The 21,931-nt window shown below is 35.1% G+C and overlaps 1 protein-coding gene across 1 annotated transcript in view; it reads right to left on the bottom strand.

Annotated features, from left to right (window-relative positions):
* Window positions 1-21,931, bottom strand: part of KIAA1841 (KIAA1841 ortholog) — a 123,461-nt gene that overhangs the window by 94,339 nt on the left and 7,191 nt on the right. The window contains exons 3-9 of the mRNA XM_030310682.1: window positions 14,917-15,103; window positions 14,013-14,106; window positions 11,762-12,000; window positions 8,336-8,394; window positions 5,679-5,839; window positions 1,137-1,223; window positions 914-1,024 (exon numbers count right to left, since the gene is read on the bottom strand). Coding sequence (XP_030166542.1) covers window positions 914-1,024; window positions 1,137-1,223; window positions 5,679-5,839; window positions 8,336-8,394; window positions 11,762-12,000; window positions 14,013-14,106; window positions 14,917-15,103 — 938 coding nt within the window. The remainder of the gene's footprint in view (window positions 1-913; window positions 1,025-1,136; window positions 1,224-5,678; window positions 5,840-8,335; window positions 8,395-11,761; window positions 12,001-14,012; window positions 14,107-14,916; window positions 15,104-21,931) is intronic.

The following is a 21,931-nucleotide window of genomic DNA, read 5'->3' as shown; positions in this document are numbered from 1 at the left end:
CCCCCAACCGATAATGAGAACTAGTTTTGAACCTAAAAGGGAATAAGAAAAGACTACGTACTAATGAAATACTGACAAAGTATGAAGAATAAATAGATTATGGAAAATTCAATTTTAAAGACAATTTCCTCATTCACCAAAATTTACCTGAAAATAAATTTGGTTCTCTGTCAAATTCAATATAACATTTGCATAAATAAAATCTGTTAGGGAAATAATTTTTAATGACAGTGACCAGAATATCTTTCAAGATTAATGTGGAATAATTTTTACTATTTTAAAGTTTAAAAAATCATGAAATTTACTTAGTAAATAAAATAAAACTTTGTTTTGAAAGTAGCATCTTTTTTTAAATTTTTAAAAAATGTTTATGTATTTTTTTTGTTGTTGTTAACGTTTACTCACTTTTTGAGAGACAGAGCATGAACGGGGGAGGGGCAGACGGAGAGGGAGACACAGAATCGGAAGCAGGCTCCAGGCTCTGAGCTGTCAGCACAGAGCCCGACATGGGGCTCCAACTCATGAACTGTGAGATCACGACCCAAGTTGAAGTCGGACACTGAACCGACTGAGCCACCCAGGCGCCCCAAATGTTTATGTATTTTTGATAGAGACAGAGTGCAAGCAGGGGAGGGACAGAGAGACACAATTCGAAGCAGGATCCAGGCTCTGAGCTGTCAGCACACAGCCCAATGTGGGGTTCAAATTCACGAATCGTGAGATCATGACCTGAGCCAAAGTTGGATGCTTAACCAACTGAGCCACCAAGGCACCCCGAAAGTAGCATCTTTCTAAGTCAAAGTTGGATTACATTCAGAGAAAAATGTTATCCTATGCCTTATAATACTAGTTAATGTTTTTAGACAAACACTAGTAATTCACATTTAAAAGCTATATTTTATTGTTACTGCACCTTATGTGAATGTAGATAATATTTCCATGTTGATCCACATTGATTTTTCCAGGAATGCAAGGAATTCTTCTTTCTGTTTCTTTTGTTAAAAGTTTCTTACACAAACAGCATCTATAACACAAAGAACATACAAAAATATCCAAGGAGAAAAATTTTAAATGTAGTAAAATTAAAGAATTTAGCTGCACTGTACAGAATATCAAAGAAAAATACATCACCATACCTGTATAATGTCGCTGCATTATTCCGAGAATCTGGGTTCAAGTACTCAGGATCAAATAGTCTTTCAATCTTCTTACAAAAAAGTTTACTATTAACAACAAATGATGGACAAATTAATTTTCTATGTTTACATTATGAAATTACTTGATAGTGATGAAAATAAATACTGATCTACCTGCATATGTAGAAAATAAAATTAATAAATCCTTAGAGAGCCACTCTGGGGATTTACGATATATTTATAGTGTTCTAAGTAAATAAACCTATTAATGAGAACTGCTTAATTAAGAATGAATTTTCAGGGGCGCCTGAGTGGCTCAACTGGTTAAATGACTTCAGCTTAGGTCATGATCTCACACTTCATGGGTTTGAGTCCTGGGTTGGGCTCTGCGCTGACAGCTCTGTGTTTCCTCCTCTCTCTGTCCTTCCCCCACTTTTGCGCACTCTCTCTCTCAAAAATAAATAAGCATAAAAAAAAAAAGAATGTATTTTCACAAGAATATTTGGTAAAAATATTCAAGATTGAGGAACTTGAAAACTTAAGAATCCTGGGTCTACCAATAATAACTTGGCATATTTGAATGTTGTTTTCTCATCTATAAAATGGGGTTAATATGGGGTGCCTGGGTGGCTCAGGTTAAGTGTCCAACTTCAGCTCAGGTCATGATCTCGTGGTTCGTGAGTTCAAGCCCTGTATCAGCCTTTGTGCTGAGAGCTCAGAGCCTGGAGCCTGCTTTGGATTCTGCATCTCCCTCTCTCAGTTCCTCCCCCACTCACACTCTGTCTCTCTCTCTCAAAAATAAATAAAGATTAAAAAATAAAATAAAATAAAATGGGATTAATAATCCCAAATTCACAAGGTTTTATGAGGGTTAAATGAATAGTGTTTTTAAAGAGTGCCAGATATAGCATTAAGCAATTGATATATATTAACAAAAACTTACTGATTATACATACTATGAGCAAACTTTAAGTCTTATGTCATTAATTCGAAGTGTATGTCCTGAGGCTAGGTCTGGATTTAGGATATGAATCAATCCCATTTTTAAATATCTAGCTCTCAGATAATTGCCCTCTGTCTCATCCCCCCTAAGGACTAAACTTTTGTATAATCCCCTGCATTAGCAATTTCCCCCTCTGGAATGAATCATTTTGATTAGCATATAAACATTATCTAGTATCTACCTTAAAAAAAAATCGTCTCCTGGGCCTACCTATCCCTAATGGCTAACTGCTAAAATTTTTAGTATTCATTTAGAGCAAAACATCGGGAAAAAAGTTTGTCTAAATCTAATTGGTCACATTTCTGTCCTCATTTTACTCTACATGGTAGCTGCATTCTACACATTTGATCACTTAATCACCTCCCTACTTCTTTTTTTTTTAAGATTTTATTTTTAAGTAATCTCTGTACCCAGTGTAGGGCTTGAACTCACAACCCTGAGATCAAGAGTTGCATGCTCTATTGACTGAGCCAGCCAGCGCCCCAATCACTTCCCCACTTTTGAAACTATCTTTCCTTTTATCTTCCCTTTGACTCACTGGCTCCTCCTTCTCAGGCCACTAAATGGCCACTCCTCTGTTGAACCTCTAAATATTGTATAGTCTTTATCAATATTCTCTTGCTAACAATGGGAAAATTAAATAAATAAATAGCGTTTAAAATAGCACCCAAAATTTTTTACCTAGGAATTAAAAAAAAAAAAGAAAGAAAAGTATCTCTACACTGAAAACTATAAAACGTTGCTAAGATAAATGGAGGGTTATACATGTTCATGGACTGAAAGAGCCAGTACAATTGAGATCTCAAATCTTTTCAAATATAATCAATGTTAACATCAAACTCCAGCAAGTGTGTGTGTGTGTGTGTGTGTGTGTGTGTGTGTGTGTCTATGAGAGAGAGACAGAAAGAGAAAACGAGCAGGCTGATTCCATATAAATTATGCAAAAATGGAAAGGACTTAACATGGCCAAAATGGCAATCTTGAAAAAAGGCTAAGCTGGAGAATTTAGATTACTACATAGCAAAAAATATTATAAAGCCACTGTAATTAAGGCAGTGGGCTACTGATACCAATACAAACAAAAAAATCAATGAGACTAGACAGCTACATGCAAAGTAATGAAATCGGATCACTTTCTCACACCATACACAAAAAAACCCCCTCAAAACAGATTAAAAACCTAAGCGAGAGACTTGACACCATAAAATTCATAGAAGAAAACACAGTCAATTTCTTTGACATTGACCTTTCCAACTTTTTTCTAGATATGTCTCCTTAGGCAAGGAAAACAAAAGCAAAAATAAACTATTGTGACTACACCAAAATAAAAAACTTTTGCATGGCAAAGGAGATCATCAACAAAACAAAAAGGCAACCTATTGAATGGGAGAAGATATTTGAAATGATACATCCAATAAGAGGTTAATATCCAAAATATATACAAAACTTATACAACTCAACACCCCAAAAAACAATCCAATTAAAAAATGATTGGAAAAGTAAATAGACACTTTCCCAAAGAAGACATACACATGGCCAACAGACATGAAAAGATGTCAACATCATTAATCATGAGGGGGAAATGTGAATCCAAACCAAAATGAGATATCATCTTACATGTGTCAGAATGGTTAGAATAAAAAGACAAGAAATAACAAGTGATGGCAAGGATGTGGAGAAAAAGGAACCCTTGTGCACTGTTGATGGGAATGTAACTTGGTGCAACCACAATGGAAAACAGAAGGGAGTTCCTCAAAAGACTGAAAACAGAACTACCATATGGTCCAGTAATTCCAATACTGGGTATTTACTTCAAGAAAAAAAAAAAAAAACACTAATTTGGAAACATATATGCACCTGTATATTTATTATAGCATTATTTACAATAGCCAACAATGGAAGCAATCCAAGTGTACATCGATATATGAATGGATAAAAAAGATATGGTATACGTGTATATACAGTGGAATATTACTTGGCCATAAAAAGGATGAGATCTTGCCATTTGTGACAACATGGATGGACCTAGAAGGTATAATGCTAAGTGAAATAAGTCAGAGAAAAATCCCATATGATTTCACTTACATGTGGAATCTAAAGAACAAATGAATAAATGAACAAACAAAAAGCAGAATCAGACCTATAAATGCAAAAAACAAACTGCTGGAGGGGAGGGAGGTAAGGGAATGGACAAAAGGGGTGAAGGAGAGGGTGAAATACAGGCTTCCAGTTACAAAATGAGTAAGTCATAGGATTGTATTGGCATTGTAAGATGACAGATGGTAGCTACATTCGTGGTAAGCACAGCTTAATGCATAGAGTTTTTAAATCACTATGTTATAACCTGAAACTAATGTAACATTATGTGTCAACTGTATTTCAATTTTAAAAAAAAGAAGAGATCAACAGAACAAAATGGAGAGTTTGGAAACACATGGTGCCACTGCAATTCAGTGGAGAAAGAATGGTCTTGCTAAGAAACCTCAGCCAGTTCCATGGTTTCAAATCTATCTACTCTTGTATTTCTATTTTAAGCTCTGATCTCTGACCTAAGCTTCAAACTTATATATCCACCTACCTCTGCTATCTTGCCTGGATGTCCAAAAAGTGTATTAAATATATTAAGTAATCTCAATAAGATCCAAATCCACCTCTTGAACTCTTTACCCCAATCTCTCCTCTATTAATGGTATTACCATCAACTTAGTTGCTCAACCTTAAACCTCAACCTAGTAATTATCCTAGGATACACTCTTTTCCCACATTATTCCATTTGCAATCTGTCGATATTTCTAATAATACACTCTGCATCCATCTACTTCTTTCCAGCTCCACTGCTCCTACTCTAGTCCAAACTCTTTCATCTCTCACCAGATTATCACACTAGCCTCTCCTCATCAGTCTCCTTATTTCTCACATCCGTATAGTCTATTCTCCACAGAGCAACAGGATGGTCTCTTCAAAAACAGATCATGCCACTCCTCTGTTCCCATTCACATTTAGAATAAAGTATACTCTCTTTGCTGTGACTCAAACAGCGCCTAAACTGCCGACCTTATCCCATACTACTCTTCCTCTTTATAATAAAGCCAGTTTTAATCATTTTGAACATAATTCACTAACACGATATGCTCATATGTACATTGTAAAAAATAAGTACTAATTTTTATCTAGAGTCATTGGCTCTGGATAAATTTTACTTCATTTAAAATAAAACAGAGGGTCAATTGGGTGGCTCAGTCAAGGAGCTGACTCCTGATTTTGGCTCAGGTCATGATCTCGCAGTTCATGGGACTGAGCCCCATGTTGGACTCCACGCTGACAGTGTAAAGCGTACTTGGGATTCTCTCTTTCCCCCTCTCTCTGCCCCTCCCCTGCTCATGCTCTCTCTCTTCTTCTCTCAAAATAAATGAATAAACTTTAAAAAAATAGAAATATTTCTAAATATATTCTAAAAATAGAATATTTCACTAAAATGAAATAGAAATATATTTCTTCTAACAGGAACATTAGGTTAAAAATTAAATTAAAAAAATTACCTCCTAAACTTATCTTTCTTGTCCTTTAAATCATCAACTTCATTATGTGTGAACAGGTCAGCTATACGTGTGAGAAGATTTGCATTAATACAGTTCATGTTGCATGGGGTAGCAACTATGGCATTCATATTCTTGTGGCAATACTGAATACATTGCTCAACCTGAAAAAAAGAATAGAAAATGAATGTTGAAAAGAGTAGCATGAAGGACAATGTCATTTCAATACCTTTCAAAGATAAAATTCATTAAAAGCTCGATCCATGGATTACTAGGCACTAACTGCATTCAGGTTAATCTATACTGGGCTAATCTATACTGTTTCAAAGTGAGCCAGCAGGCCATAGTTGTACAAACCCATACAAAGCTAGAAAAATAATCTTCAATTTTCCTGGCACACTTTAAACAATAATGCAATGAGCATCTTTCATGATTGTGGCAGGTATGTATCTTAGTCCACAAACTCAAGTATACAAGATATGTAATTTCCTAAAACTAGACTTAGTGGCAATTTTAAGCCTCTACTTCTCTGAGTGGCAGAAATATAGTCACTTCAGGGTTTTCTCAGTTGTGTTGTGCTTGCTTTCTGACTTTCTTCCCCTTTCTCCAACCTGAGGTATATTTATTTACTTTTTGAGGTGGCTTAGGGGTTGGGGAAAAGTAGCTCTGGCTAATCATGTATTCTTCCAAATATTTTGTTATGGGGAAAAAAAATATGCTTTAGGGCTTAAATTTCAAAACTCAAACATTAAGGATTCTTTCCATCTCTGCTTTTTTTCTACAACCCTTCCCTGGAACAATTAATACCAGCAACTAAATAGGGAGCAACTAAAGAATAGAAAGAATACAGAGAACTAAGCAAAACCTTAAACACTCAAATAAACAAACTTCAGGGGCACCTGGGTGGCTCAGTCGGTTGAGCGACCGACTTTGGCTCAGGTCATGATCTCACGGTCTGTGAGTTAGAGCCCCGCGTTGGTCTCTGTGCTGACAGCTCGGAGCCTGGAGCCTGCTTCAGATTCTGTGTCTCCCTCTCTCTCTGCCCCTCCCCCGCTCATGCTCTGTCTCTGTCTCAGAAATGAATAAACATAAAAAAAAATTTTAAACAAACTTCACATCTGTTAATATAGCAAAGGAGTACTCTGCCCTAACACAAACATATATAAACATGTGAATGATTAAGAAATTGATTAAATAAAAAGAAACAAATACATTTACAAAACTTTTTTTTAACATTTATTCATTTTTGAGAGTGAGAAAGACAGAGCACGAGTAAGGGAGGGGCAGAGAGAGAGCGAGACACAGAATCCGAAGCAGGCTCCAGGCTCCCGAGCTGTCAGCACAGGGCCTGACGTGGGGCTCGAACTCATGGACTATGAGATCATGACCTGAGTTAAAATTGGACGCTTAACCGACTGAGCCACCCAGGCGCCCCAAGAAACAAATATATTTAATGTTAGAGTCTGATACGTATTTGTATATACTGTGCTTTTCTGTTTTATCAACTACTCCTTAACAACAGACATTAGCATTGGGTTTATACATATACAATTATATTAGTATTTGGGTATTTGTTTTTAATTCACTGATTTGTAAATGAAAGACACAAATAACCAAACATGCTTAAAGAAATTACTTAAATAATGAACAAATATATTCAAATTAATTTTCATTTAATTTGGTTTTACAGCAAAATCCATCTTGGAGTAAAGCTAATTCTGCTTGGTTTCATCTAATACACCAGTAAGCTATTCCTTGAAGATAAATTGTTTGCTGTATAGACGTAATATACAAATGATACATACTAGTTTAACCCCTTCCCAACAGAACAAGAGCAGTTTATTCTAATGGAATTGTAAGTAAGAAGAGTTAGGAATCCCTAGAAAAAGAAAGATGAGACAAAGCTTTCCTGACACAAGAGAAGTCATTTTAGGCCCCCAGATATTTTCTGTGATCTGTGCCCCACTTGCCCAAGCACCACTTCTTACAGAAGTGCCTTTAGGAGGTGTCAGAATTACAAAGAAATACAAAGACCTTAACAGTTAAGAATTTCAAGAGAACAAAGGGAACACAAAACTAACAGTCTCCACCAGGCCTAAAACTGGTAAAAACTCTCATTGCTGTTTCCAAAGTAAGCAAGGCCCTGCACTCCTCACCCAAGATAACAAACCCAAGACCTCATCCAGTTTAAACCCATAGAACCTTGCCCTCTTCCAGTTACCTCTGTTTCATTATAAAATTGAAGTTTCCATCCTAGGTGGAGCACAAGCTTCATTAACATAGCACAGGATGCCCGTGCTACGTCATACCTTTACTTGGTATGACAGAGCTCCCCTTTATGAATGTTCATCCTAAACCCTAAATAAAAGAAAATGATCACCTCTCCTTGGCGAGTCAAAGCTCTGGAAGTTATTCTCCATGATCTCCTTATTTGCTGCAAATAGTTTCCTTTGTGTGACAACTCTACCTGATGCAGGCTCTTAGCTTAACTCACCGCGAAGCAAATTCCTATTAGTTCAGTTACAGAATCACACTCTTGAATTAACAACTACTTTAGTAAGATGTCTTAGAAATTTCTAGGCACTTGAAGGAAAAATCAAGTTGTATGTTAAATTAAGCATAAGTGAATAAAAGAACTTGGATCTTTTATTAATACTTACCAATGAATCCATTTTCAAAAACTCTGAAGAAATAAGAATTGAAATGACATTTCCTGGCTCTAAAAAAAAAGAAAAAAATTTAATTCTCCTTTTGATTTGTACCTCAATCTCCTCAGGACAAGGTCCTTCTCACCTTAAAAGAGGATGTTACTTTATAAGAGCAGTTTATTATAACATTACTACGTCATATGGCTTAGATACACGAAAGAAAGAAAATGCAATGTTAAAATATGGGGTATAGAGAAAGCACATAGTAAATCTGCCCGATAATTAGATTTATATCTAAGTAAAAAGACTCCAGCTAAAGATACGACACATGCAAACTTCTGCTTAACTAAATCAGAGAAAAAGGTAATTAAAATTGAGACTCTAATTTATCACATAAAAAAAAATCACAGTGAGAAAATCTTTTAAATGATTAATGAAAGCACTTGTTATTAGTGAAGTTATTTCAAAGGCAGTACAATACTTGTCATGAACAATTATTTATTTAAAAGACTCTAAAAGGTAACATAAAATTTACTACTGCAGAAGCGCTAAAGTTACTTCCTAAAGGCAAACTGAGGCGAGGCATAACCAGAGAAAGGGGAATGCTGGTTGACACTACTATTTTGGTAAACCTAAGTCATCTCCTGTGAGGTATATTTAAGGAAAAAAAAAATTGTGATTTTTCCCATTATAGCACTGAGATAATCCTTCCAAATAAAGGACTATGCAATGATTAAAATAAGCAATTCCAATCTTTGTTTAAACAATAATTCTAGGTTAAAGGCTCTCAGATAGAAAGAAATGGTGAAGGGGACTGGTGAAAAATTCCTCATGAAAAATTCCTCAGGGAAGAGTAATATAGCTCATTCCAGCTAAGACCACTTGTCTGCATTATTAGAGATTTAAGTAAGCATTCTGGTGGTTTTCCTGGTTAGAATAAAGATTGCTTTTATAAAAGTTTATGTTTGTAGCTACTGATATAAGGTCAAAGATTACAGAGTGACTAGTTTTGCTCCACTTCTTTTACCTTGACTATATGCATAAATGTGCTGGATAAAACATTTTTTTTCTCCCTGCATACTTTAATTTTTTATTTCACATATACATAACCATATCTGAGTGATCTGGAATCTATGGACTCCAACTGGCTGAAAATTTTTATTTAGCAAGCTTGTAATTTTTATTTAAGAACCACCAAAATCTCTTTTCATTAATTTGATCCTTAAAATCTATTAATAATAAGTTTCTTCAGAAAATGTTTATACTATCCCTATAGATTTATTTACTAATAAGAATTTAAAAATATTTTGGGACTGCTACAAATAGCAAATTCTAAGGCACAGACTTTATTAAACTACAAGTGTGATTTCCTATACAATGCTATACCTGACTAAAGATTACTCATTATTCTTCCTTTCATCTAGAACACCAGTTCTCAAACTTTTACTTTTTTTAAGATTGTATTTTTAAGTAATCTCCACACCCAACATGGAGCTTGAACTCACAACCCCAAGACCAAGAGTTGCACGCTCCAATGACTGAACCAGCCAGGCATCCCTGGTTCCCAAACTTTTGATCTTAAGACTCCCTTTTTTGTTGAGATGGGTTAGAACTATCAGTATAAATTAAAACAGGAAAAATTTAAAATATTTAATTCCTTTTAAAAGAATAAAGTCATTATATAATAACATATCTTTATGAAAAATAACTGTATTTTCCAAAATACAAATTAGCAAGAGTAACACTGACATTTTTTACAAATTTCTTCGATATCCAACTTAAGAGAAGATAGCTGGATTCTATATCTGTTTCTACATTCAGTTTGTGGGTAGTCTTCTCTGATGTTCCATCAAAACTCAACAACTGATCGTTTCTTTTAAAGTTTAGGTGTTATGGAATCTGAAGTCATATCAATGAACTTTTCCTATTCTGTTATCTCAAAGTCAAATGATTTATCTTGCACTTTGAATGGATCTTTGCTTAACCCATGCATGATTTTAACATCACGCACTGTCATTTGGAAAATATTGGTTCACTGAGTTATGCAGATCTTCTAAATGTTGAAACATTTCATTGTACAATATATATAAGGGACACCTGTGTGGCTCAGTCGGTTGAGAGTCTCACTCTTGATTTCGGCTCAGGTCATAACGTCAGAGTCATGAGATTGAGCCCTGTGTTGGGCTCTGCACTGAACATGGAGCCTGCTTAAGATTCTCATTCTCTCTCTCTCCCTCCCCCACTACCACTTTCTCACACACACTCTCTAATATATATATGTATATATCTCTCTCTCACATTTGTTAATATCACCACCAGTCTCATCAGAAAAGTCTTTTAAATATGGAGAAACTGTCAAGCATGTGGAAGCAGATACAAGTTTTCCATACTCTCTCACTTGAAACCTTGAATTTTATTATTGACAACAAATACTGTCAGTTGTTTCCCTTCAGTTGCTCAGCTTAATTCATTTTCAAGAAAATATCTTGCCTAAGTCTGAATAACCATAATTTGCCTCTCATTCTTTCAAGTAAAAATGGTTTTCTCTTTTTCAAAAAGCAGCTGGTTTAGCTTGCAACTCATACAACTGCACAAGTGCTTTTCCTCTAGACAACCATCACACTCTAGTGTGCAGAAGTGCACCTCCCATGCCATCACACAGAACATGGAAAAGATGCATGCTCAAGGGTCAAGAGTTAATCAAATTACTCATCTTTACTGTTTCATCAAGGACATTCTTAAAGTGAGACTGAATTTATTCTTTTCTTTTTTATCTTTTTAACTATGAGCACATGTTATTCAAGAATATGATGACCACTAGTACAGTTTGGTGCCCCTGCCCAGATGTGTGCCCTTCATTACTTCTATACCATGTGAACAAATGGCAACAAAGAAGACCGTAAGATATTAGTATTATTATATATATTGTCTTGACTTTGTGAACCTTCTAAAAGATCTCCAGGACTCTGGGGCACCTGGGTGGCTCAGCTGGTTGAGTGTCTGACCCTTGATTTTGGTTCAGGTCATGATCTCATGGTTGCGAGATTGAGACCTACATTGGGCTCTGCGCTGAGCATGAAGCCTGCTTAGGATTCTCTCAATCTCTCTCTCTCCCCTCCGCTGCACCTCCCCCACTCATTCTCTCTCTCTCTCTCTCTTTCTCAAAATAAAAAAAAAAAAAACAACAAAATATCTCCAGGACTCCAGAGGTCCATGTACCATACAATGAGAACTGCTGATCTAGAGACCTGTCCACTTGCCATACATTCACTATAATCTACTAAAAATGATGAGGTATCAGTTTCCTAAAAGGTGATTACTAAATCTAGGCACAAATAGTAATGTCCAAATAATTTTCCACATTGCATGTTTGGTGTGAAGCAACTACCAGGTGACACATAAATTTCACTACAAAATAAGCAATAGATGGTCTTTTACCTAAAGTGGGCATCTCACAATCTTTATTCTCCTTAGTGTTCCTTTTAACATATCTTATCAACCAGTTGAAAATGTGAACGTCACAATGAACTGAAATGTCCACCTCTTCCCAGCGCTGGGCATCCATAGATAAATATTCAGCAAAGTACTTCATTTCTGCTATCAAAAGATCTCGTGGGCAAATAAAATCTTCTTTCAAGTTTTTTGCTTCATCACATACATGGATCACCATGTTTGGCCTTCATAAAAAATGTTACACAGAAATGAAATTATTAGAGTTTTAGAAGAGGAGCCAAGAATACTGACATTTATTGGAAGTACAAGAACAAGATGTTTTTGGAAGTTTTGACCATAAATAAACTTGAAAGGGTTTGACATTCAGAATTTTTCATAAAAGTATCTTGCTAACCTTATTATATCTTAGATTTTGACTAAATTTAGTTAGGTTATTGACCTAACAGCTTAAGCTGTTAAGCTTATTAAGCCTAATAACTTAAGAACTTAGAAAAACAAAAATATTTTTATTACAGGACTCATAATTTACATGGTTTAAAGTTTAGTTTAAGTTATAAGTTAATAACAAAGTTTTAAAAACTAATACCAATTCACACACACAAAAATTAAATAACATTCTAATTCTTGTGAGGAACATAAAACAGTACTTTTACATGGTTATGGGTATGAGGAGATAAATATTAAATATTAAAATTTTATTACTATTAATAAATAAGAAAAACAGTTAAAATCATTCATTGAAGAATCAAAAAATTAGCATGGCTACTTAGTTATTTTTAACAGCAAGAAAGTTTATTTCTATGCATTCATCAAATATAAATTAGTAAATGTAGTTAAAAGAATTAAGACTACAATGTGTTTATTAACATATTTTAAAAATAATTTAAGAATAAGTTTAGATGATGCATCAGAAAGACTGCTTAAAAAATACATAGTCCTTGAATTTACTTTCCCTTGAAAATTAGATCACCTCAAAAAGAAATATCAGCATGATCCACAACTACTTTCATGTCATTACAAAAGAGAATAAATCAAAAGAGACACACTGTCCTACAATATGAATTTAATGTGTTCAATGGAACTTCATAACTTTCTAATACAAAAAAATCATATTTGAAACAAAACTGGGCTCCCAGATAAAGGATTATTAACCAACACTATTGTCAAGGTCAAAGGAATTTAAATAACTCTTCACAAATTGTTCTTCCAAAGAAATTATGGTCAAAATATAAACAGGTGCTGGTAAGGTATGCTTGTATAATGAAGCATAATGTTTCTATGGATTTTAGATCTACAGTATGAAATACTAGACAATCCCAGCAAGAAAATTATCTGATAAATTTTGTGATACACAAACAAAACTATCAGTTAAAAATCTATGTGAGTAAATTAAAAATCCCTGAACTATACACTTCAAAAGGGTGAATTTTTGTTTATTGTAGTAAAATACACATAACATATAATCTGTCATATTAGCTCTTTTTAAGTGTACAGTCCAATGGCATTAAGTACATTCACACTGTCATGCAATCATCACCACCATCCATCTCCAGAACTATTTCAAAAGGGTAAATTTTATGATATATGAATTATATATGAATAAAGCTGTTATAAAAAAGAAAAAAAAACCTATCAGAACTAAAATACAGAAATGAACTCTCAGATATGATGAAAATGTTCTATATCTTCATTTGTGTGATGGTTACATGGTGTATCCATTTGCCAAAACTCATCAAGGTGAATACTTAAAATATATGTTAATTTATTTTATGTAAAATATACAAAACAATCAAAACTTGCAATATACTGAAAGGTATATTCTAATTTTTAATGTTTCCATAATCAGAATTATATTCCAATGGCTCTAAAATACACATCTAGTTTCTTTACCAAAATTGGAGAATTAATGGCAGAGATTTTTCTTTGGGTTTTAAAATTTACTTTTCAAAGTTTTATATTAGTAGAGGCTATTCTTAATATTTACAATATGAAAATGAATTTTTTATGTGGAAAACTGTAGTCCAATTTAATTATAACAGGAATAAGCCATGTTCAGCTATCAAGCAACTGTTACAGTTCAACACATGAACTGTTCTGATTCCAACAGTTTCAACAATTGTGTAATGTGAAATTCCTAAATTATGGTAACTGATGTATACAATCACCAATCGTATATTTTATAATTTAAAGTTGATATTCATATTAAATCTTATCTAGCAAAGAACCAGCCTCCTACCCTTCAGATTCTTCAGTCTTTTCTCCACCATTACGAGTAGTACAATTTTCACTTTCTGAAGAACAATTCCTTGTGGAAGCTATACTATGTCTTCCTTAAATACAGAAACAAACACATACAAAAACAAAGGGGGAGGTTAGCGTTTCTAGCTGAGAAAGGGTTTTTACTTACTGAATGGTTATACTGTAAATGCATGGTTTCCAAGGCTAAAGATGGCACTTTGTTAGGTGGCATTTCCCTTAATATTTCTAAAGGTATATGGATAAAACAGTACAAAAATAGGATCACACATTGCTAACGTTACACTGAAGATTTAAAAAATGATATGGTGTGAATGGGCAGGGATCAAATGTTCAAAAGCCAACAATATAGTTCTCTCTTCCTGAAGCAAGTTTTTATATCGGTACTTTGCTGTTGCTAGGTTCAAGTTATTTACTACACTCAGGATTTCTAAAATCAGTAAATATTTCCAACATAATTGCAGAAAAGATCTTTTCTACACTGCCACTGTGGTATTCGAAGCTACTGTTGACTACAATAAAAGATAGCTGTAAAAAAAGATAACATGAGGAACAAGCAACATTTCCTCAGTAAAAAAAATTAAGTAGAAGGTATAGGTCAACAAATCTCTGAAATTATGACATAACTAGGCCAACAGACTGGAGTAGTAAATTTTGATATAATAAATAGCTTTTTTTTTGGTAATAGAGTTTGACCTGTATAATAATACTAAAACATTTTTCAAATATAGCAAAGATAATTTTCTAAAATTCAGGAAGATACAAATACTAATAGGTTTTCCAGTAATGTTTATATTAGCCTCTAAGTAAATAAAGTTGATTGAAATGTGTATGTTGCAAAATTATCATAAGGACAAACACTATATTTTGTTTTCAAACCTTACCTGTTTTGGAAACTGCATCTTGACCAACTGGAGTTTCCTGAAATTCTCCCTGCATGTCAAGAAGTGACGATTTGATATATGTGGCTAAGGTTTCCACAGGACTCTCTCCAGCAGCCATTAGGGGATTATATTGGTTGTCAACAGGTGAGCTGCCACTGCTCCTCAGTTCATCAAACCTTTTTGCACACTGTAATGACATCAAGGAAGGAAATGTAGGTCTTTCGTAACTAAAAAATAAGATTACTTTCTTGCCTTCTATTTGACAATACTTTTCTATAATCATTTTTTACGAGTGAATACTAATCTGCTGGGTAATACCTAGAAAATTAGCACACATTTCAATACACAAAAGCTTCTGACTTTTTTTTTTTTTAAGAATTCAGGGTAGAACTTTTTTTTAATACACTTTAACCCAATGGCATAATATGTTTATGCTGTTTTAGGAAAATGAAGAATGTCTTTATAAACCATATTTCCCTGTGGTCTGTTTTTATTATCAGTTGACAATTTTAATAATTTAATTAAAAACTTGGTTATTATTTTTACATTAACTGAGTTCCCGCCAGGAATCAGACCAAATTTTAAACTTCAATGGAAAGCAAACCAAAAAGAATCTAATTCGTGACACTAGATTTTCTTTATTAAAATAATGAAGACTTTGTTCTTACCAACACTGAGGTTCACCTTGCACAAAATACAGTAGTAATACGTCATGGCCACATATTTGGGCATAGTTTGTTCTAGCACAGTGTTTTCCCCTTAACCCATCAGTTACTCAAGAAATCAACTTAGAAGGTCCAGATCAGCAATTGAAGAGGAAAAAAAAAAAAAAAAAAAGAAGTCAAATTTAATAGATTAGAAAATATCGGAAGTGCATTAAGCATACTAGGCTAAGTACTCCTTCGTGGAAATGTCATTTCTATGTGTGTCTTAGGTCACAGCATAAAATGCCTTCCTTAATGCTGATCTTGGTCAAACAACACTGCCATAGCATCCATTTTTAAATCTGCACCAACATCAACACGGATGACAAATTCCATAGCAGACCAAGTAATCTGGGAGGTGCAAAAGGAGAAAAATATATACAATGTATATGTCTATATATTAAATGAATAAAGCATTGGGCATGGCATCACTCATTTATTACACAAATATTATCAAATACCCACTAGATATTAAGCACTATTTTCAGTAAAGATTGTTTATACGGTCACTATTACATGAAACACCTGTTCAAGGCTTAGTCTTTTGAAAAGTAAAAATTTTTTTTAAAAAACACACTTAAAAAATATGTATGCATAGATGGACATATGCAGTCAATATGCTATGTCTTTAAACAAAGTCTTAAATAAAAATAATTAATATGATATATGAAAAACCAAATATTTTTTCATATGAAGACTGAAAAAAGTTGTGATGAAAGTCTGGACAAATAAAGGAAAACAAATGTTATAACATCATTAGAAAAATGTACAGATTCATATACATGTATAGGATAAAAAAGATAAATGGTTTTACTGAATTCATTTCTCCTACAAAATGAATTTAGTTTTTGTAACACGGAGAAAGTGATAGGTAGGCTTTTATTTTTTGTAAATTTTCTTTTTAACGTTTATTTAGAGACAGTCAGAGACAGAGCATGAACGGGGGAGGGTCAGAGAGAGAGAGGGAGACACAGAATCTGAAACAGGCTCCAGGCTCTGAGCTGTCAGCACAGAGCCTGACGCGGGGCTCGAACTCACGAGCCGTGAGATCATGCATGACCTGAGCCAAAGTCGGACGCTTAACCGACTGAGCCACCCAGGCGCCCCATAGGCTTTTAAATAAAACACAAGTTCCTGGGGCACCTGGCTGGCTCAGTCAGAGGAGGATGCAACTCTTGATCTCAGGGTTGTGAGTTCAAGCCCCACATTGGGTGTAGAGATTACTTGAAAATAAAATCTTAAAAAAAAAAACAACACACAGGTTTTTTGGATATCCTTTAGGTAAAGTTCACAGCTATAATGTAGATTTATCTTATTTAATAAAGTTTACAGCAATTTCTAATACTTAGTAAGAATATTATGAATTCTGAATATCTGAAATAAACACATGATTGCTTAAACAAAGAAGTAAACCATAAATAATTTAAATTATGTTGTTAAATATTCTTTGTGTTTAAGCAAAAATTACATGATATCTATATACAAAAGAATGAGACTGGACCCCTTACCTATACCACACACAAAAATTAGCTCAAAATAGATCAAAGACTAAATAGAAGTGCAAAGACTAAATATAAGCGCTAACACTATAAAACTCTTATAAGAAAATAACCTTGGACTAAGTGATGGTTTCTTAGCTATGACACTAAAAGCACAAGCAACAAAGAAAAAGCAGAAAAACCAGACCTCCTCAAAATTTAAACTTTGTGTTTCAAAGGTCACCATCAAGAAAATGAAAAGGCAACATACACAATAGCAGAAAATATTTGCAAATCATATTATTTGACAACGGACTTGCATCTAGAATATATTAAGAACTCTTATTAAGAACTCTTACTACTCAATAATAAAAAGATAAATAACCTAATTTAAAAAATGGGCAAAGGATCTAAATAGAAATTCCTCTAGAGAAGATCTATAAATGGCCCACAAGCACATGACAGGATACTGATCATCATTAGCCATCAGGAAAATGAAAATCAAAATCATAATAAAAGAAAAAAGAAAAAAATTGTAATGAATTATTACTTCATACCCATAAGGGGCTGTATTCAAAAAGACATAATAAAAGTGTTGACAAGGATATGAAGAAATTGGAACTGACATTACTGGTGGGAATGTAAAATGGTACACTTTGGAAAAATTAGACACATTATTTCATCTTTAAAAACATAAAAACTCCTTTTTCTTTTTATTTTTTTGAGAGAGAGGGTGCAAGTGAGTGAGGGGCAGAGAGAGAGAGAGAGAGAGAAGCAGGGCTCACCAGCTCATGTTCTACCCAAGGTGGGGCTTGTGTTCACCCGAAGTGGGACTCAAGCTCACCAGTAGCAAAGGGGGGCTCATGCTCACCCAAGTGGGGCATGAGCTCACCTGATGGGGGACTCAAACTCACGAACTGTTAGATCATGACTTGAGCTGAAGTCAGATGCTTAACGACTGAGCCACCCAGGTGCCCGATACATAAAAACTCTTAATTTATCCTTTCTCCACTTTCAAAATACCAACACGATCATTGTCAAAATGGAAAAAAAAAAAACCACGATAATCCAGGAAATTAAATAACAGAATATTAAGGAAAGGTAAAAAATATTTTTTTTGTCTACCAGATATTAAAAAAATATTGAAAATAAATGAACATAGAACTGTCAGTAGGATTAGATAGAGATCAACAGATTAGAATAGTAAGTCCAGAGATTTGAAGGTGGAATTTCAAATCAGTAATAAAGAATGAAATATTCAATAAATGTGGAGACAATTAACTATTCATTAGAAAAAAAATGTTAAAACTAAAATAAACTCCATGTGGAGTCAAGATTTAAAAGTAGAAAATAAAAGTAGTCAGGAAAATGTAGGTGACCACGTATTTATTATACGGCTTCAGGTGAGGATTTTCTTTTTTTTTCCTCTTTTATTTATTTTAAGAGACAGAGAAAGTGTATGTCTGTGAGCTGGGGAGAGAAAGAAAGAAAGAGAAAGAGAGAGAAAGAATTCCAAGCAGGCTCCATGCTGTCAGTGCCAGAGCCCAACAGGGGGCAACAATCCCACGAACCATGAGATCATGACTTGAGCTGAAACCAACAGTAGGATGCTTAACTGACTAATCCACCCAGATGCCCCCAAGAAGGATTTTCTAAACAGGACAAAAAAGGCAGATATTAAAGTAAAATATTCACAGATTTTACATTAAACATTTTAAACTTGTAAACATTTGTATATGAGACTATCATTAATAACCTAATAGGCTGGTAACAAACAAAAAAAATAACTAGATCAAGGGTTAATATATTTAATACATAGAAAATCATTATTTAAAACTACTAACAAAACAAATTCACAAATAGAAAAAGGACATAGAATTAAATATAAAATGTTCAACCTCTTTAGGATTTAAAGTAAATTAAAACTGAAACAAGTTAACATTTATTAAAAACATATATAATTGATGGAGCACCTGGGTGGTTCAGTCAGTTGGGTGTCCAAATCTTGATTTCTGCTCAGGTCACAATCTCGTGGTTCGTGGGTCTGAGCCTCACCTTGGGCTCTGCACTGACAGCACAGAGCCTGCTTGGGATTCTCATTCTCCCTCTCTCTGCCCCTCCCCCACTTGCATGTGAATGTGCTCTCTCTCAAAATAAATAAATAAACTTAAAAAAATATATATATATATATTATATAAATGAGAATTTTGGGGGTGCCTGGGTGGCTCAGTCACTTAAGCATCCAACTTCAGCTCAGGTCATGATCTCATGGTTCGTGGATTCAAGCCCTGTGTCCGGCTCTGTGCTGACAGCTCAGAGCCTAGAGCCTGCTTCAGATTCTGTGTCTACGTCTCTTTCTTTGCCCTTCCCTCACTTGTGCTCTCTCTCTCTCAAAAATAAATAAACAGGGGCGCCTGGGTGGCTTGGTCGGTTAAGCGTCCAACTTTAGCTCAGGTCATGATCTCACGGTCCATGAGTTCGAGCCCTGCGTCGGGCTCTGTGCTGACAGCTCAGAGCCTGGAGCCTGTTTCAGATTCTGTCTCCCTCTCTCTCTGCCCCTCCCCTGTTCATGCTCTGTCTCTGTCTCAAAAATAAATAAACATTAAAATAAATAAATAAATAAATAAATAAATACACATTTTTTTTAAAATGAGAATTTTGAGGGGCGCCTGAGTGGCTCAGTTGTTTAAGCATCCAACTTCGGCTTAGGTCATGATCTCACGTTTCGTGAGTTTGAGCCCGGCGTCGGGCTCTGTGCTGACAGCTCTGAGCCTGGAGCCTGCTTCAGATTCTGTGTCTCCCTCTGTCTGCCCCTCCACCGCTTGCACTCTGTCTCTTGCTCTGTCTCAAAAATAAACATCTAAAAAAATTTTTTTAAAAATGGGAATTTTGAAAAGACATATACACATAAACAATATGTGACATAGAAAGTGCAGGGATAGGGGCGCCTGGGTGGCGCAGTCGGTTGGGCGTCCGACTTCAGCCAGGTCACGATCTCGCGGTCCGTGGGTTCGAGCCCCGCGTCAGGCTCTGGGCTGATGGCTCGGAGCCTGGAGCCTGTTTCTGATTCTGTGTCTCCCTCTCTCTCTGCCCCTCCCCCGCTCATGCTCTGTCTCTCTCTGTCCCAAAAATAAATAAACGTTGAAAAAAAAATTTAAAAAAAAAAAAAAAAAAAAAAAAAAAAAAAAAAAGAAAGTGCAGGGATCAAGTATTCAGCTATGTTGATTGGAATATAACACGGATGGCCCTTCTAGAGGGCAATATGTAACAAAAGCCTTAAGAAAAGAATAACATATTTCTAACTATGTTAGATAGCCTAGGGACTAAAGGGACAAAAGGGACTGGTTTAATAAATTATTATAACTCATAGCTCAAATGCTGCAGAAGTCTATTAACTGATATATAAAGATGATTACGATATGCTGAATGAAAAAGCAAGCAGCCAAACAATACATTTGTTGTATATCCACCTGAAGAATTTTTCTGTATATAGAAAAGTATCTGGAAGGATATAATCAAGGTGTTAACAACTTACTTTAGATAGGGCCAGATTTATCATTCTGATTTTTCACTTATTTCCTTTGTGCCTGTGTGTGTTCTTTAAGGACGTGTTTTGTTTAGTAATAAAAAAGTTACTGGGGTGCCTGGGTGGCTCAGTCGGTTAAGTGTCCGACTTCAGCTCAGGTCATGATCTTGCACTCTGTGAGTTCAAGCCCTGCATCGGGCTCTGTGCTGACAGCTCAGAGCCTGGAGCCTGCTTCAGATTCTCTGTCTCCCTCTCTCTCTGACCCTCCCCTGTTCATGCTCTGACTCTCTCTGTCTCAAAAATAAATAAATGTTAAAAAAAAATTAAAAAAAAAAAAGTTACTAAAAAATTAACACTACTGGGGCACCTGGGTGGCTCAGTTGGTTAAGTGGCCAACTTCGGCTCAGGTTATGATCTCACAGCTCGTGAGTTCGAGCCTCATGTCGGGCTCTGTGCTGAGAGCTCAGAGCCTAGAGCCTGCTTCTGATTCTGTGTCTCCCTCTCTCTCTGCCCCTCCCCTGCCTGCACGCTCTATCTCTCAAAAATAAATAAACATTAAACAAAAATTTAAAAACACATTAACACTACTTAGGTGTGCCTGGGTGGCTCAGTCAGTTGAGTGTCTGACTCTGGATTTCAGCTCAGGTCATTATCTCAAGGTTTGTGGGTTTAAACCCTGCATGGGGCTCTGTGCTGGCAGCGGGGAGCCTGCTTCGGATTCTGTTTCCCTATCTCTCTACCCCTTCCTTGCCCTCTCTCTTTCTCTCTCTCAAAAATAAGCAAATATTAAAAAAATTAACACTACTTAAAAATAATCTGATTCACGTTTAGTTGTATTTTAGTTAAAATAATTCAACAATTCAGTGAATTTGAATACACAGTGAATATTAGGTGATATCACAGAGTTATTGTTAATTTTCTTGGGTTTGACCATGGTACCACGGTTATAAAATAATGTCATTTTTTTTTTAATGTTTCTTTCAGAGGCAGAGAGCATAAGCGTAGAAGGGGCAGAGAGAGAGGGACAGAGAATTCCAAATAAGCTCTATGCTGCTAGTGCAGAGCCCGACGTGGGGCTGGATGCAATGAACCATGAGACATGATCCGAGCGGAAATCAAAAGTGGGATGCTGAACAGATTGAGCCACCCAGGTGTCCCATGTCTATTTTTAAGGAGATGTACACTGTAGTCTATGGGGTAAAGTGTCACAGTGCCTGAAGCTTACTATTAAATACCACAGGAAAAAAATTACATAAAGGGATCAAGCAATTAGGGCATATATATTAGAATAGAGGGGTGTCGTACTA

This window comes from Lynx canadensis, chromosome A3 (genome assembly GCF_007474595.2).
Source record: "Lynx canadensis isolate LIC74 chromosome A3, mLynCan4.pri.v2, whole genome shotgun sequence".
NCBI classification, from domain to species: Eukaryota; Metazoa; Chordata; class Mammalia; order Carnivora; family Felidae; genus Lynx; species Lynx canadensis.
Note: the sequence above shows the minus strand (reverse complement) of the source record. Positions and strands in the feature narration are given on the sequence as shown.